Here is a 12165-nt window from a genome sequence, read left to right on the forward strand (position 1 = left end):
AGAATCTCCAAACGAAGGTCATGTGATTTGGTGCGCATGCGCAGTGCTGCTGGCGGTTGTCCGAGTGATTTCAGTTATCCGTGGGATATTTAGCAGACGTTTCCTTCTGATCAATTTTTCTTCAATTTATTCTTACTTTCGGTTTCTGTTCGTGATCTGCGGTGGATTCGTCTGGTGAGTTTCTGTTTCGGATGCAGGAAAGTGAAAGTTTAAACGAATTCCACACATTCCCAGTAGTGTCTAAATGCAGATTGTTTTTATTTATCAAACTCATGAATAATCGTCAAACTAGCTATCTAACTAACTAATGTAGTAATTAAGTATTAACAGAGCAATACACCACATGAGTTTTAGTTCCAGCAGAAATTATCCAACAGAAACCAAAAAAAAAACAACAACCTGAAACTCCTGTCAAACAACTATTTTTTTCTAACTGTTACTTACTATAGTACTATTCTGTTAGATGTGTGTGTGTGTGTGTGTGTGTGTGTGTGTATATATATATATATATATATATATATATATATATGTCTGTGTGTGTGTATATGTGTGTGTGTGTACACACGTATACATACACACATATTATTTAGAAACTTTTATGTTAGGTGTGATTTATTGATTGACAGCACTAATTATTTATTTTACTTTTTAATGTAGTTAAATATATATATATTTTTTATCTTTATTTATTTATTAATTAATTTATTTTTACATTATTTACACTGTGTTTTCATAGTTAAAAATGCCATGCAACTTGTATACATGCATTCATTGATCAAAAGGTGCGAGAGCCCTGAATTATAAAATGCATAACTGAGTGTTTGTTTTCTAATACAGATGTTTGCTGTGCTATGACTGGAGTGTGTGATGATGGCGTCGCCGGAGTCGAGTGTCTCTTCACTGCTGGCCACATCAGGACGCCTGCGCAGCTCGATCCATCCAGAGCCCGTCTCCACCATCAGATACAAGGACAAACACTACTCTTCTGCCTCGCAGGCGCTCGACGCGTACATCTGTGACTTCCACAGGAGCCTGAGGGACTCTGAGACGTCGACCGGGACGCTGGAGCTGCCCAAACCACTCCCAAAACCTCATCCCAGGAGCAGAGATGGTGAAGGAGAAGCATTTCATCACATCACAAGCTAATACACATATGTTAATGAATCATAAGCTCAATCATCACAGACCGCTATGGCAAAAATGTATTTCATCACAGTGTTATTTTAGTATCATTAATGTACTATTTATTATTTATTAATACTATATTATTATTATTTATTAACATTTTGATGTAGTTTTTTATTTTAAATTTTCTATTTTTGTTGTTATTTTAATTTAGGTTTTAGTAATTTTGTTGTGTTTTTTTTAAATAAAATAAATTTAATTCATTTTTATTTAAATTTTAGGTGTAGTAATTTTAGTATTAAAAACCCTACTTTATTTTAATAGTTTGCAAAGTCAACATTTCTTAATGTATATATATATATATATATATATATATATATATATATACACATTACACACACAAACACATTTTGTTTATTTAGTTTTAATTAATTTAATTATTTTAATTAATTTAATTTTTATTTCAATTTTAAGGTGTAGTAATTTTAGTATTAAAAACCTACTTTATTTTAGTAGTTTGGAAAGTCAGCATTTCTAATTCATTTAGATTATTATTATATACATAAATTGTATTTCATGTATTTTCCGTTTTTTGTATTTTTTTAACTTTAAATTAAACTTATTTTATTTCAGTTAATTGCCAAGTCAGCATTTCTAATTTGTTAGGTTTCATTTAAGTTATATATGTAAATGTGTGTGCATATATATATATATATATATAATTTTTATTAGCAAAAGTGTATTTTAATTGTTTTATTACATGCGTAACATCTTGTGTTCTCTTTGCTTTGATTGACATGTGCAGTACTGAAGACGAGTTTGACGGATGGAGAGTTGAACTTCCTGAACATTCCCGTCCGGAAGAGAGACTCGGAAAGGCTCAGTGTGACCACCGACGACCTCTTGGCTCTCCCAAACGACGGCTCTCTCCCCGTGACCCGCACCTCCGCCCTCCTCTCCCGGTCAGGATCCAGCTTTCCGTCGGGAATGAGCTTCAGCTCCCGGTCTCAGAAACGCTCCTCACGTCGACCCGCTCCGCCAGCGAGTAGGGAATCTTTCCCTGTGGACGATTTACTGATGGGCTTGCGATCACAAAGTCAGGCTCCTCCCCCTAACGTCCTGCTAGCCAATCAGAAGCATCTACCTGACACGCCCAGATCCACGTGTCTCCCGCGCTGGATGACCAGCCAGAAATCTGAGATGGATTTTTCTGGGATGTCCAGCGTTCCTGACCGGAAGTACCCGCTGTGGCTCAGACAGTGTGAGGAACCTCTCACTGTTCCTTCATGGGTCGGAGAACTGGAAGAGTCCAGTCGGGACACACAGTCCAGCACTGAAGGACACCCGGATGGTAACTCAAACCAGAACTGAAATCAGGAAACAATTGGGAATTTAAATAAAACTAACATTTATTAAACACAACTTGTATTTCAGGTAGTTGCCAAAGCAGCATCTGTCACTCATTTTAATTTAAAATAAGTACAACTAAAATAAAAGTGAATTAAAAAAACAAAAACAATATAGACATATTAAAAATGTCAAAAACAAAATGACTTAAACTTTGATTAAAATGAAAGTGGAAAATATATAAAAAATTAAAATATTAATACAAACTGTAATACTATCTCAACGATACTAGAATATCACTGGGATATTTCACCTAATTGTGACAATTAAAATGGCCATGTGCAATACTCACCTTCATGCAGTGTTATTTATTTTACTAGCATTGATACATAAATCAGCTGTAATAACTAAAACTATTAAAAACATTTCTGTTAATTAAAATAAAGCTGAAATAAAACACATATTAGACCTGAAATAAGTTTTTGTCCCTGTGTAGATGATCAGATTGTGTCTCTGATGTTAAACGCTCCTCCTCTTGGTCTCTGTGAGCCGCTGAACACTTCAGGAGAGACGGAGACGCTGGACGCTGATCGATCCTGGGACAATCCACCCGTGGCCTTGTGAGGGATTTTTCACATTTATTCGCATTATTCATTTATTAGCAAAAAACTTTGAATAAGATCATCTTCAAATGAAAGGGGAAAATGACGATTCCCAGGAAATGCATGAATAAAAATAAAGCATCTGCTAAATGCATAAATGTAAAGCGTGTCCCATGATCTGTAGTAAACCTCCAGTACCAGTGGGTGGCGCTGATGAACCGCAACCGCCTCAAGAGTTTCAGAGGAGCAAGGTATACAGTATGTGACGGCATTATGATTCAAACTCAGTGCTGTTTAATGTACATCTGTACTGATATAAGAGTGTTAGTCCGCAGACTCCTGTTCGTCAGGATACAGCAGCAGAAAACACCCCGGTCCAGTGGAGGCACTCAAACACATGCTGTTCCGCCTACAGGCCGTCCAACACGACATCAGCCAATCACACGCGTCCAGTGAAGCCCGAACACTGGAGAGAGAAACACTGGAGCCGGTACCGTAAACCAGGACAATAAACATCACCTCATTTAACTTTTGCTCTTGCTTTGTCTTTATTTGCTGTCATGTTAAAGGTGCAGTCTGTAAGAATGACAACTAGTGGTCAAAATAGGTACTGCAGTCCAATTCAAAATATCTGAGATCGGATTGCCAGTAGGGCTGTCACTTTTGATAAAAATCAAATTCGAACGGATATCAAATATCAAGCAATGTATTCGAATATATTCGAATATCTACGAGCCCCGCCCCCCTCCAAAAACCCCCCCAAAAAAACACCGTAACGGAGATCACACATTTATTAACAGTCTGACAGTCATAAACAGGACTCAAGCCTGTCTTAAAAATAATGTTTTAAACAGCAGGTTATCAACTTAATCTATATGAAGTGCCACTATGCATAGCCAATCACAAAATTAGGCTACATGGAAAAAAACAGAAGCGGAACAGCACGGCACAAACAATAACGTGACAACTTAAACAGCAGCAGGAGTAAGGCCTATAGCCTAGCCTAATTCATTTCTACATATTGTTTGCTAGAAACACCAATTTATCAACTAGATCTGGATCAAGTGCGGCTCTCTTTTTATTGACGATGTTCCCCGCGGTGGTTCCCCTCAGAGCGCACACACGTGCCTGGTACACACAGGTATTTGCGCGTCAATGTTGAGAGAAGTGGTATCTATGGTGTAGAACCCAAAATATTTCCAGACACAACTTTTTAGATGAGTTGGCATCGTAATTGTCCTCTCAGGCTGGCCGTTCTGTGTGTTATCTTCCATTTTCAAAACAGGGTGGCTATTGGCTATTATTCGCTTGATTTGGTCATGAGCTTACGCTACAATACGTTTAGAGTGCCCGCTACTGGATGAGATAGCAAACAATAAAATAAAAAACAAACCTTCTAATCATAGACTGTAAAAAAAGCGCTAAACATGGCACTTTTAAAATCGGTTAGTTTATTTATAGTTCGATTACGGATATTTCACGTCATGTTCGAATGCATATTCGAATATCGAATAAAAAGTGACAGCCCCAGTTGCCAGGATGAGACACGCAACAGGAACGAGCGCAATGGATAATGAAAATTGGCAACGTGCATTATCACAGACCAAAACAATAACAAACATTCCAGCCTGGAAACACACATTTCAGAGTAAAATAACCGGCTGTAGAAGTGTTTTTCAGAGAAACGAGTGTGTGAACTTAGCATGTTTCTTCAATATATGCAAACATATTATGGTAATGTTATGCTTTAGTAGAGTGAAAAAGTTGCGTACAGCACCTTTAAGAGCTCATCTTTTCACATTAGTTGTTTGAGGTTTGTGTTGAGTTTTATGTACAAGCATCAAAAACTATATCCCAGTTATCTCTGCTTTGCAGGACAGATATAGCATTCATGTCATTAAAGTCACGTGAAAGGCAAGTTGCGCTCGTCTTCTCTTCCTCTATTGTGCCGTATATATCCGAGTGAAACGCTTCTGGAACAAGAACAAATGTGGGCGGGGCTTGACTTTGTCTGTGAGGGATTGATTGGATGGTTGTGGTTTGCTATTGGTGGATCTCATGTGAGTGACAGGTTATAACCCCGCCCTTGTCATCAGAGAAGAGATGCTGCAAGAGGGAGGGGAAGATATTCTGAAATTATTCCATAAACAAAACAAAACAAAAATTGGGCAATTTTGAGTTCATTGTGATTTTAAGTGTCATATAAAACCATAATGTATATACGGCTACCAAAATAAAAGATCAGTTTATATTGTTACGAACTGGACAAGAAATCTGTAGGTGCCTTTATTGGAAATGTATTGGCTGTATGTTTCATTTTGCATTTAGTGAACGAACAACTTTTAAATTGATAATACAAAATCTGAATAGCATCATGTTGTCATAAATAAAAAAAAATTAACAGTTCCCTTTTTACAATGTGGGTAAAATCTAGTTTTGTCACATTGTGACGTTCCAGTCTCTTCCATTGCAGACATCGTATAAAAAACGAATCATTTGTATCTATTAATTTAGCAGACAATATACAAAATGACGTACAAACACAAGCAATTTATTCATTAATTGGAGCGCTTCAATATTATCGCCAATGCAAGTTCAGAGATGAAACTGCAAGCATTAGAACCTCAAGTTTAATTTCTGATTTATTTTTCCTTCTGTGAAACACAAAATTAGATGTTATGCAGAATGTTCATGCTACACTTTTCAACATAAGTGTTTTTTTATAACGCTACACTCAAAAAAGTGCCATAAAACTAAAGTATGTCATGCAATATATTCCTCTTAAGTCTTACAATAAGTGTCCTCACACAAAGCTGACCTTTGGTGTTGTTGACGACAAAGACCATTGGTTCTCGATGTCATGTGACCGGCCCATCATGACATGTGAAGTTTATATATATATGCAACCTTAGAATTTTCCTGCATTATTTCTTCACAGTCTCTTACTCCTTTTTTAAATTTCTTTTTGTTTTGTGATTGTATTTTTTTATAAGGCTCCTCAGGAGGAAACAGAAGAAACTGCCCTGGGAAGCGACGAGTCGTTACAGAGGTCAGGAGAGTCATGTGATCTCAGTGAAGCAGCGTTGCTCTCGTCAGTTGCTGTTCATTTTTTATTTTTTTTGCCTGTTTTCTCAGGGCTCTTCATCACCTGGACAGACTGAAAACACTCGTGGACGACATGAACGAGAGGAAGGCCAGAGCAGAGGATGATGGGACAGATTATAAACGCACTCCTGCAGCGAATATCACAAACTGTGCCAGAATCAAGAAGCAGTTATGAATCAGAAATCAAAGACTGTTATTTCCCTACACACACAGACGCTTCATGGATCATATTTGCTTAAATGTGTGATTTCTGCTTCCCAGTATCTAAAACCTCATGAAAGATAATAAGTGTAAATTAACTTTTTAAAAGGGCACATGCTTTTACTGGCAATCTGAGCTGGTCAGTGTTTGTCTAAAGTGTGTTTACACGCAGGTTAATGAGTTGCACAATCATTTAGTCTCTTATATTCCTAAAAATACCCCCAAATACTTTAATCTACCTGGAAGCCTCAGACTACTATAATCCAAACCACACCACAGCTTTCCCATAACTCTCTAAAATATCAGGACCATGACTGTTTTTCAAACTATACTTTTTTCTTTCTTGTACACTGTTATGTTCCAAGTAAAAAAAGAAGTATGTCGGTCCATATCTTTCATTGATGAAAACCTGCTCCTCACAAGAGCTCCTTAGACTTTCGTTTAGAATAGAACTCAACTTTAATTTACTATCAGTCCACTCTTAAATCAGCAGAAAGAATTGACTACAATTTCTTTCTCGGGTCACTCCAAAATCTGTTTTAAACAAAGTTGAATAAGATCTGTATTGTGGACAAAAATCCCTTAAATATGCTTTACCAATTTCCCATTTCCCAAATATGAACTCTTATTTCTTCTAGATCAACTGTAATAAACGTGTGATCAGTCAAATATGAGTGATCATTACAAATACGTACAACTTATATTGTTTGATAAATACAATCCGTCTAACCGTGCGGCTGAAATTCTCCTCTCCTTCATTCACCTTTACCTAAATTGATTGTTTACCAAGGGATTATTTTCTCTCCAAATATCTGTAAATTTAAAAGTTACATTAATATTAGCTAAAACAGTAGGTGAATGAGAATTAGGTTCTTCTCCATTTCTATCAAAAGAAGTAAAGTCAATCCCCTCCTAAAATGATCAAATCATTAATCTGCTGTTATTTTAAAAATGCCTTAAATGTATTAAAAGTATTTATCCTATCAGACCCACTGTTATAGAGTATAGATATTACATATTTACAACAGCCACTAGGCTGACCAGTGCTTTACAGAAGAACAAGATAAAAGAAGAAGATACCATGAATAACAAAAAAATAAGAGCAGCGTAGCTAAGAGTAACCATAAAACAGGAGTACCAAAATATAATCAGAACTCAGATATAAATGAGTAAACCCAACTGAGGAAAATAATTAATATACTTAAGAAAACAGGTATAGGTTTTTAAAAGAGACTTGAAAGCAGACAGAGAAGAAAATCAATGTCTTTATGCATAAATATGTCCTCATTGGTGTAAAATTACCTCTGCCAATCATCTGACTTATCCTCGTAAGCAAGGCAAGGCAAGTTTATTTATACAGCACATTTCATACACAATGGTAATTCAAAGTGCTTTACATAAAATAAATTAAAATTATCAAAAGAAATCTGAATAATTAAAACAGTTTAGAATAAAATAAAATACAGTACGAGCAGTCGGAGGAACAGTGGCACAGTGCTCATTCAGTAAATGCACAGCTAAACAGATGTCATTGTTCTTCATGTCTCATTTTGTGTGAGCACATGGCTTGTGATTTGTTTTACTGGCCATGTGCTTGTGTTTTTGTCATGTTTGGTGTGAGCACATGGCTTGTCATGTGTTAGCACCTTTTCTTGGTGGTTGCTCGCCTGGGCGGAGGAATATTGTCTTCTGCGTGTAATGTTTTGCTAGAACAGGCGGCAACTTATTGGTCATACTACGCTTGCCTTCCAATGTTAAAGCCAAACATCGCAGTACTTGGTCATGGCGCCAAGTAATCCGACCCTGGCTAAGAGCCACCTTACATCCTGTCAAAATGTGCCTTAATGTGGCAGGTGATGAACACAAAGGACAAGAGGGATCCTCTCCTACCCAGAGGTTTAGGTTCTGCGGTGATGGGAGAACATCATATGTTGACCTAATAAGGAAACTGATCCTACTCTCATCCATTGACCAAAGGTCTTGCCAGCCCATTTTGCGTTGTTCCACACTCTCCCATCTCATCCACTCTCCCTGCTTGGCCTGGGAAATGGCCTTTATACATCTCATCCTCTCCTCCTGCTTTCGCACCTCGTTGACTACCAGCTTCCTCCTTTGAGCTGGGCCTGCCTTGTGCCATTTAGGAGGAGCTAAACTGAGCCCAAAACCCCCTCTTCCATGCTATTTTAAAATAAAATCCATCAAAAATAAATTAACCCTCAAACCTAAAAAACAGAAAAGTTATAAAATCACTAAATTTAAATAAAAACTAAAATTATAAAAATAAAACAATTCAAAAATATTAATAAAACTATAATAAGAACTACAATAATACTAGCTATTTTTCCATCAAAAGTTGCTCATTTAAATCGCATATGAAGCATCGTTTGCATCCATGTGTTCAAGAGAACAAAATCGTCACTTCCTGGGAAATTGGCAGAAAGTATCAGTAATAAAACTGTAAGTTTCTTCAATCGGGCTGTTTTTCCCTCCATCATAAATGAGTGTGTCTCAGAGCGTCAGAAGAAACTCAATAAACGCTGTCATGTTCTCTTGCGTTCGGATGCTGGTGTTTGTGAACACACTCGTGTGAGACGCGTCTGGAGGGAATTAAACCAAATCATACTGATCACACACTTTGACTTTCAGAAACACCAAACCAACATTTGAGAATGAATTCCGTGAGATGAACACGGCCCCTTAACTCAAAATCTTTGGCAGTTTCACGGAATCGCCGAAAATTCCGTGATGGACCCTCGGGAATGTGATGCCTATGTAACTCAATGACAGGCAGCATCCGTGGTCCACACACGGATTCCCTGTTCCAACACCTAGAATTCTGAATTCTGAACTTCCCTAAGCACTTCCTCTCGAGGGAATCCCTGCCGCCATTTTAAAGTGCGTTCCACTTCGTGAAGTGGACGAGGGAAGTTTATATGGACAGACCCTTGATTTTGACCGAGGGAGTGAGTCTACTTCATGTACACTTCAGGCAGCTCCATATTCCACAATGCAACATGAGTGTGACGTCACCGCAGATCTAATCACCACCACCGCAAACAACTCTATGATATATTAATTATGATTTTGTTTTTATTTAAAACAACCCAAACACATTGTAGCCAAGTCAATAGGGGGTGCTGCTGAGGGTATCTGTAGAGGGTGTAATTTCCCTTTAAATATGCCACTTCCTGTGAGAGGTATAGTTGCAGTACCTGAATTGTTTGGCATGGTCGCTGGAAGAACAAGCTCTGGTAGGTTTACTTTAATAGGTGTTAAAAAAACACAAAACATTGAAATAGTTGAGTTTACTTAAAATATATCAGTTCTGTGAACTTGAACGAAAAATAAAGTGCTAAATACTAATCAAAGTTAATTTGACTAAACTAGTAATTAGTTTAATTTAGGTTTGTCCTACTCAAACAAATTAATTATTTTGAGCGTAAGGGTTTCCTGTGAGAATGATCAAGTAGACACAGAGGATGTGTACCATAACATTTTCAAGTTAATAAGAAAATAAGCTCATTATTACACACAAGATTAAGCAAACTCATCCAGCTCCTTCTTTGGTTGGTCAGTAGAACATGTCTGCTTCTTTAATGAACCAAACAGAACATTACATTTATATGTATTTAAATTCAGCCAATCATATTATATTTTGTGATAATAACCGGATAACTTTACAGATTTACATTATAAAACTGTTGTATGATATGGTTTATGTTGGTTTCTCAAAAAATGATGATCAATAATTGCAATACATTTGATCTTCTTGCTGTTCTTGTTGTCATCCTCCTACACCTGAAAGAAAAATCTGATTTAGTTCTAAATCTGGAGTCACTATTAGTAAGATCTGAGTTTTTGATTGCAATCACATCACCTTAATCACAGCAGAACATGATCACGTCATTGAGAGCGGTGTCGTCTTGTCTTCCCTGTGACTCTTCTATCCGAGTCTTGATGCCGCAGATTCCTCTTCCATGACACGTTGGGCTCCAGTGGCCCCAGTTGCCCCAGTTTGTGCCGTCACCCTCCAGCACAAAACCTCCAGTGCAGGTGAACCTGGAAAAAAATCAGATGTGACAATATTATGATAAAATATGTTATTGCGCTGTCGGATTTAACGTCAGTCACATGATCACCTACAGCCGACGACCTAATCACTGCAATCATGAACAGCAGCACGACTGCAAGTGTGATATTAACTAAACTATTGATAAAGGAAAACTGAGTCCTTAAATAGCAAAATAAAACCAGGATGGGTAAGAGATGTTATAACTTATAGCACCACACACTCACTTGATGTTGTTTGCGGCCGTATCATCTCCATTTCCTTGGTGAGATTCAACTCTCAGCTGGAAAGCTGTCAAGTATCCAGAATGACACCATTTGACATCTGTCCACTCACCCCATCTGAAGAAAACACACAAAGAGGTTGCCTGATCAAATCAATCATTTTTTTCAAGAAAAACCTCAATTTACTTAAATAGCTTAAACACTTAATGCAAGAATTGTTAATAATCCGAGTCCATTACCCTCCTACGTCGGACTCAATTGAGTTGTAGTGACGTGAGCCTGGCCGATCGACACAGTAAAGACGAATCCCATTGAGCGCTGTATCATCACCATCAATTGGTCTTTCCACCTTAAAACAACAACATTGAGACAATCTTCCACTTGAAAGAGTAAACTCTAACCCAACACTTAGTAACATTTATCTTCATGCTCTTTAGCATTACACAGACACTTTAAAGATCTTAAGCGGGTGCAGTTCTCTGGAGAAACCTGGAATTAAATGACAAACAGAAACTCCACAGTTTTGATCCTTTGAAGCACTCATCCCCCCCCCCCCCCCCCCCCCCCATATTAGCAAAATAGAGTCAACTTACCCTCAGACTAAACCCTGCGGCGTACCTTCCACTTGGACACATGCTCTTATATCCCCATGATCCCCAATTCATCCCATTAGACACCGTCATCTCAGATCTGTAATGTCTGTCGACGCTTCGCTCATAACGACGTACTGGAGGCCGACCGCTCACATGCCCAATAATGGCTAGCAGTGTAAACATAATGGAAAAGAAGTGATGCATTGCTACAGCACTGGCCTGACTGGTAAAAAAAAATACTGATTGTTTGATAAATTTTCAGGTACACTATCTATAGCCTGTAGGAAACTCAGAAGCAAAGACTAGAAGACTTGGTTGTAATTTCAGCAGGATTCTTTACTGAGAACACGAGTTGTCGGGAGATGCAGTCATCATGTCTGACTAAGGGAACTTTACCTGGTATCTTATAGGCACTCAGTGGGCAGTCCTTAAAAGTGCTGACAGTCCTTAGAAGTGTTGACCTTACACACAGCCTTAGAGATGACCACTAAATTGAATCATCTAAAGACAATAGAGGCAATTACCCCCAACTGAAGATAATGGTACCCCCCAATTGTATAAACATCACATGATCACAAGAACTAAGACTATGTAATCATTCACACATAGTTTGACTCTCAGTAGGAAGATCAAAGACTGACAAAACCCCTTCAATGGAAACTATATTGAATCTAATCAGTAAATTGATGCCATCATGTTCACATTGAATGCCCAATACAGTGTAGTTCACCTTAGTTTTTCTTGTAATGTAAGGATGTAGGATCAGCAGATCTTAAATATATTCTTACATTTGTAATCCTACAAGCCTCAGCTATCAGTGATCAGGTGGAAACAGACGCCTCAACCCTTCACTGTAAACCCGAATAAGTTGGCAAAACTCGAAACATTTAAGGCAATCA

At 37.7% G+C, this 12165-nt stretch overlaps 2 protein-coding genes across 2 annotated transcripts; one reads left to right on the forward strand and one right to left on the reverse strand.

Annotated features, from left to right (window-relative positions):
• Positions 1–21: 21 nt before the first annotated feature.
• On the forward strand, positions 22–6767 carry cunh18orf54 (chromosome unknown C18orf54 homolog). The gene is made up of 8 exons (XM_077221345.1): positions 22–174; positions 838–1111; positions 1931–2476; positions 2969–3092; positions 3259–3325; positions 3403–3564; positions 6068–6123; positions 6210–6767. The coding sequence occupies exons 2-8, from the start codon at positions 868–870 to the stop codon at positions 6352–6354; spliced, it is 1344 nt and encodes a 447-aa protein (XP_077077460.1). The 5' UTR covers positions 22–174; positions 838–867; the 3' UTR covers positions 6355–6767.
• A 3309-nt stretch (positions 6768–10076) lies between these two features.
• On the reverse strand, positions 10077–11527 carry LOC143730773 (vitelline membrane outer layer protein 1-like). The gene is made up of 5 exons (XM_077221362.1): positions 11267–11527; positions 10913–11022; positions 10677–10790; positions 10258–10439; positions 10077–10178 (listed from the first exon to the last, which is right to left on the reverse strand). Exons 1-4 carry the CDS (start codon positions 11468–11470, stop codon positions 10259–10261), a joined length of 609 nt encoding a protein of 202 aa, XP_077077477.1. The 5' UTR covers positions 11471–11527; the 3' UTR covers positions 10077–10178; position 10258.
• Between the last annotated feature and the right edge of the window lie 638 nt (positions 11528–12165).

This window comes from Siphateles boraxobius, unplaced genomic scaffold (genome assembly GCF_051911475.1).
Source record: "Siphateles boraxobius isolate OS27281-9 unplaced genomic scaffold, OSU_SipBor_1 81, whole genome shotgun sequence".
NCBI classification, from domain to species: domain Eukaryota; kingdom Metazoa; phylum Chordata; class Actinopteri; order Cypriniformes; family Leuciscidae; genus Siphateles; species Siphateles boraxobius.

Excerpts from the sequence above, each read along its gene's own strand:
- cunh18orf54 (XM_077221345.1), top strand. The coding sequence starts at position 868 with ATGATGGCGTCGCCGGAGTCGAGTGTCTCTTCACTGCTGGCCACATCA. Across the intron at positions 3,093-3,258 it reads GACAATCCACCCGTGGCCTT|TAAACCTCCAGTACCAGTGG; the intron begins GTGAGGGATTTT and ends CATGATCTGTAG. Across the intron at positions 6,124-6,209 it reads AGCGACGAGTCGTTACAGAG|GGCTCTTCATCACCTGGACA; the intron begins GTCAGGAGAGTC and ends CTGTTTTCTCAG.
- LOC143730773 (XM_077221362.1), bottom strand. The coding sequence starts at position 11,470 with ATGCATCACTTCTTTTCCATTATGTTTACACTGCTAGCCATTATTGGG. Across the intron at positions 11,023-11,266 it reads CCGCAGGGTTTAGTCTGAGG|GTGGAAAGACCAATTGATGG; the intron begins GTAAGTTGACTC and ends TGTTGTTTTAAG. Across the intron at positions 10,440-10,676 it reads ACGGCCGCAAACAACATCAA|GTTCACCTGCACTGGAGGTT; the intron begins GTGAGTGTGTGG and ends ATTTTTTTCCAG.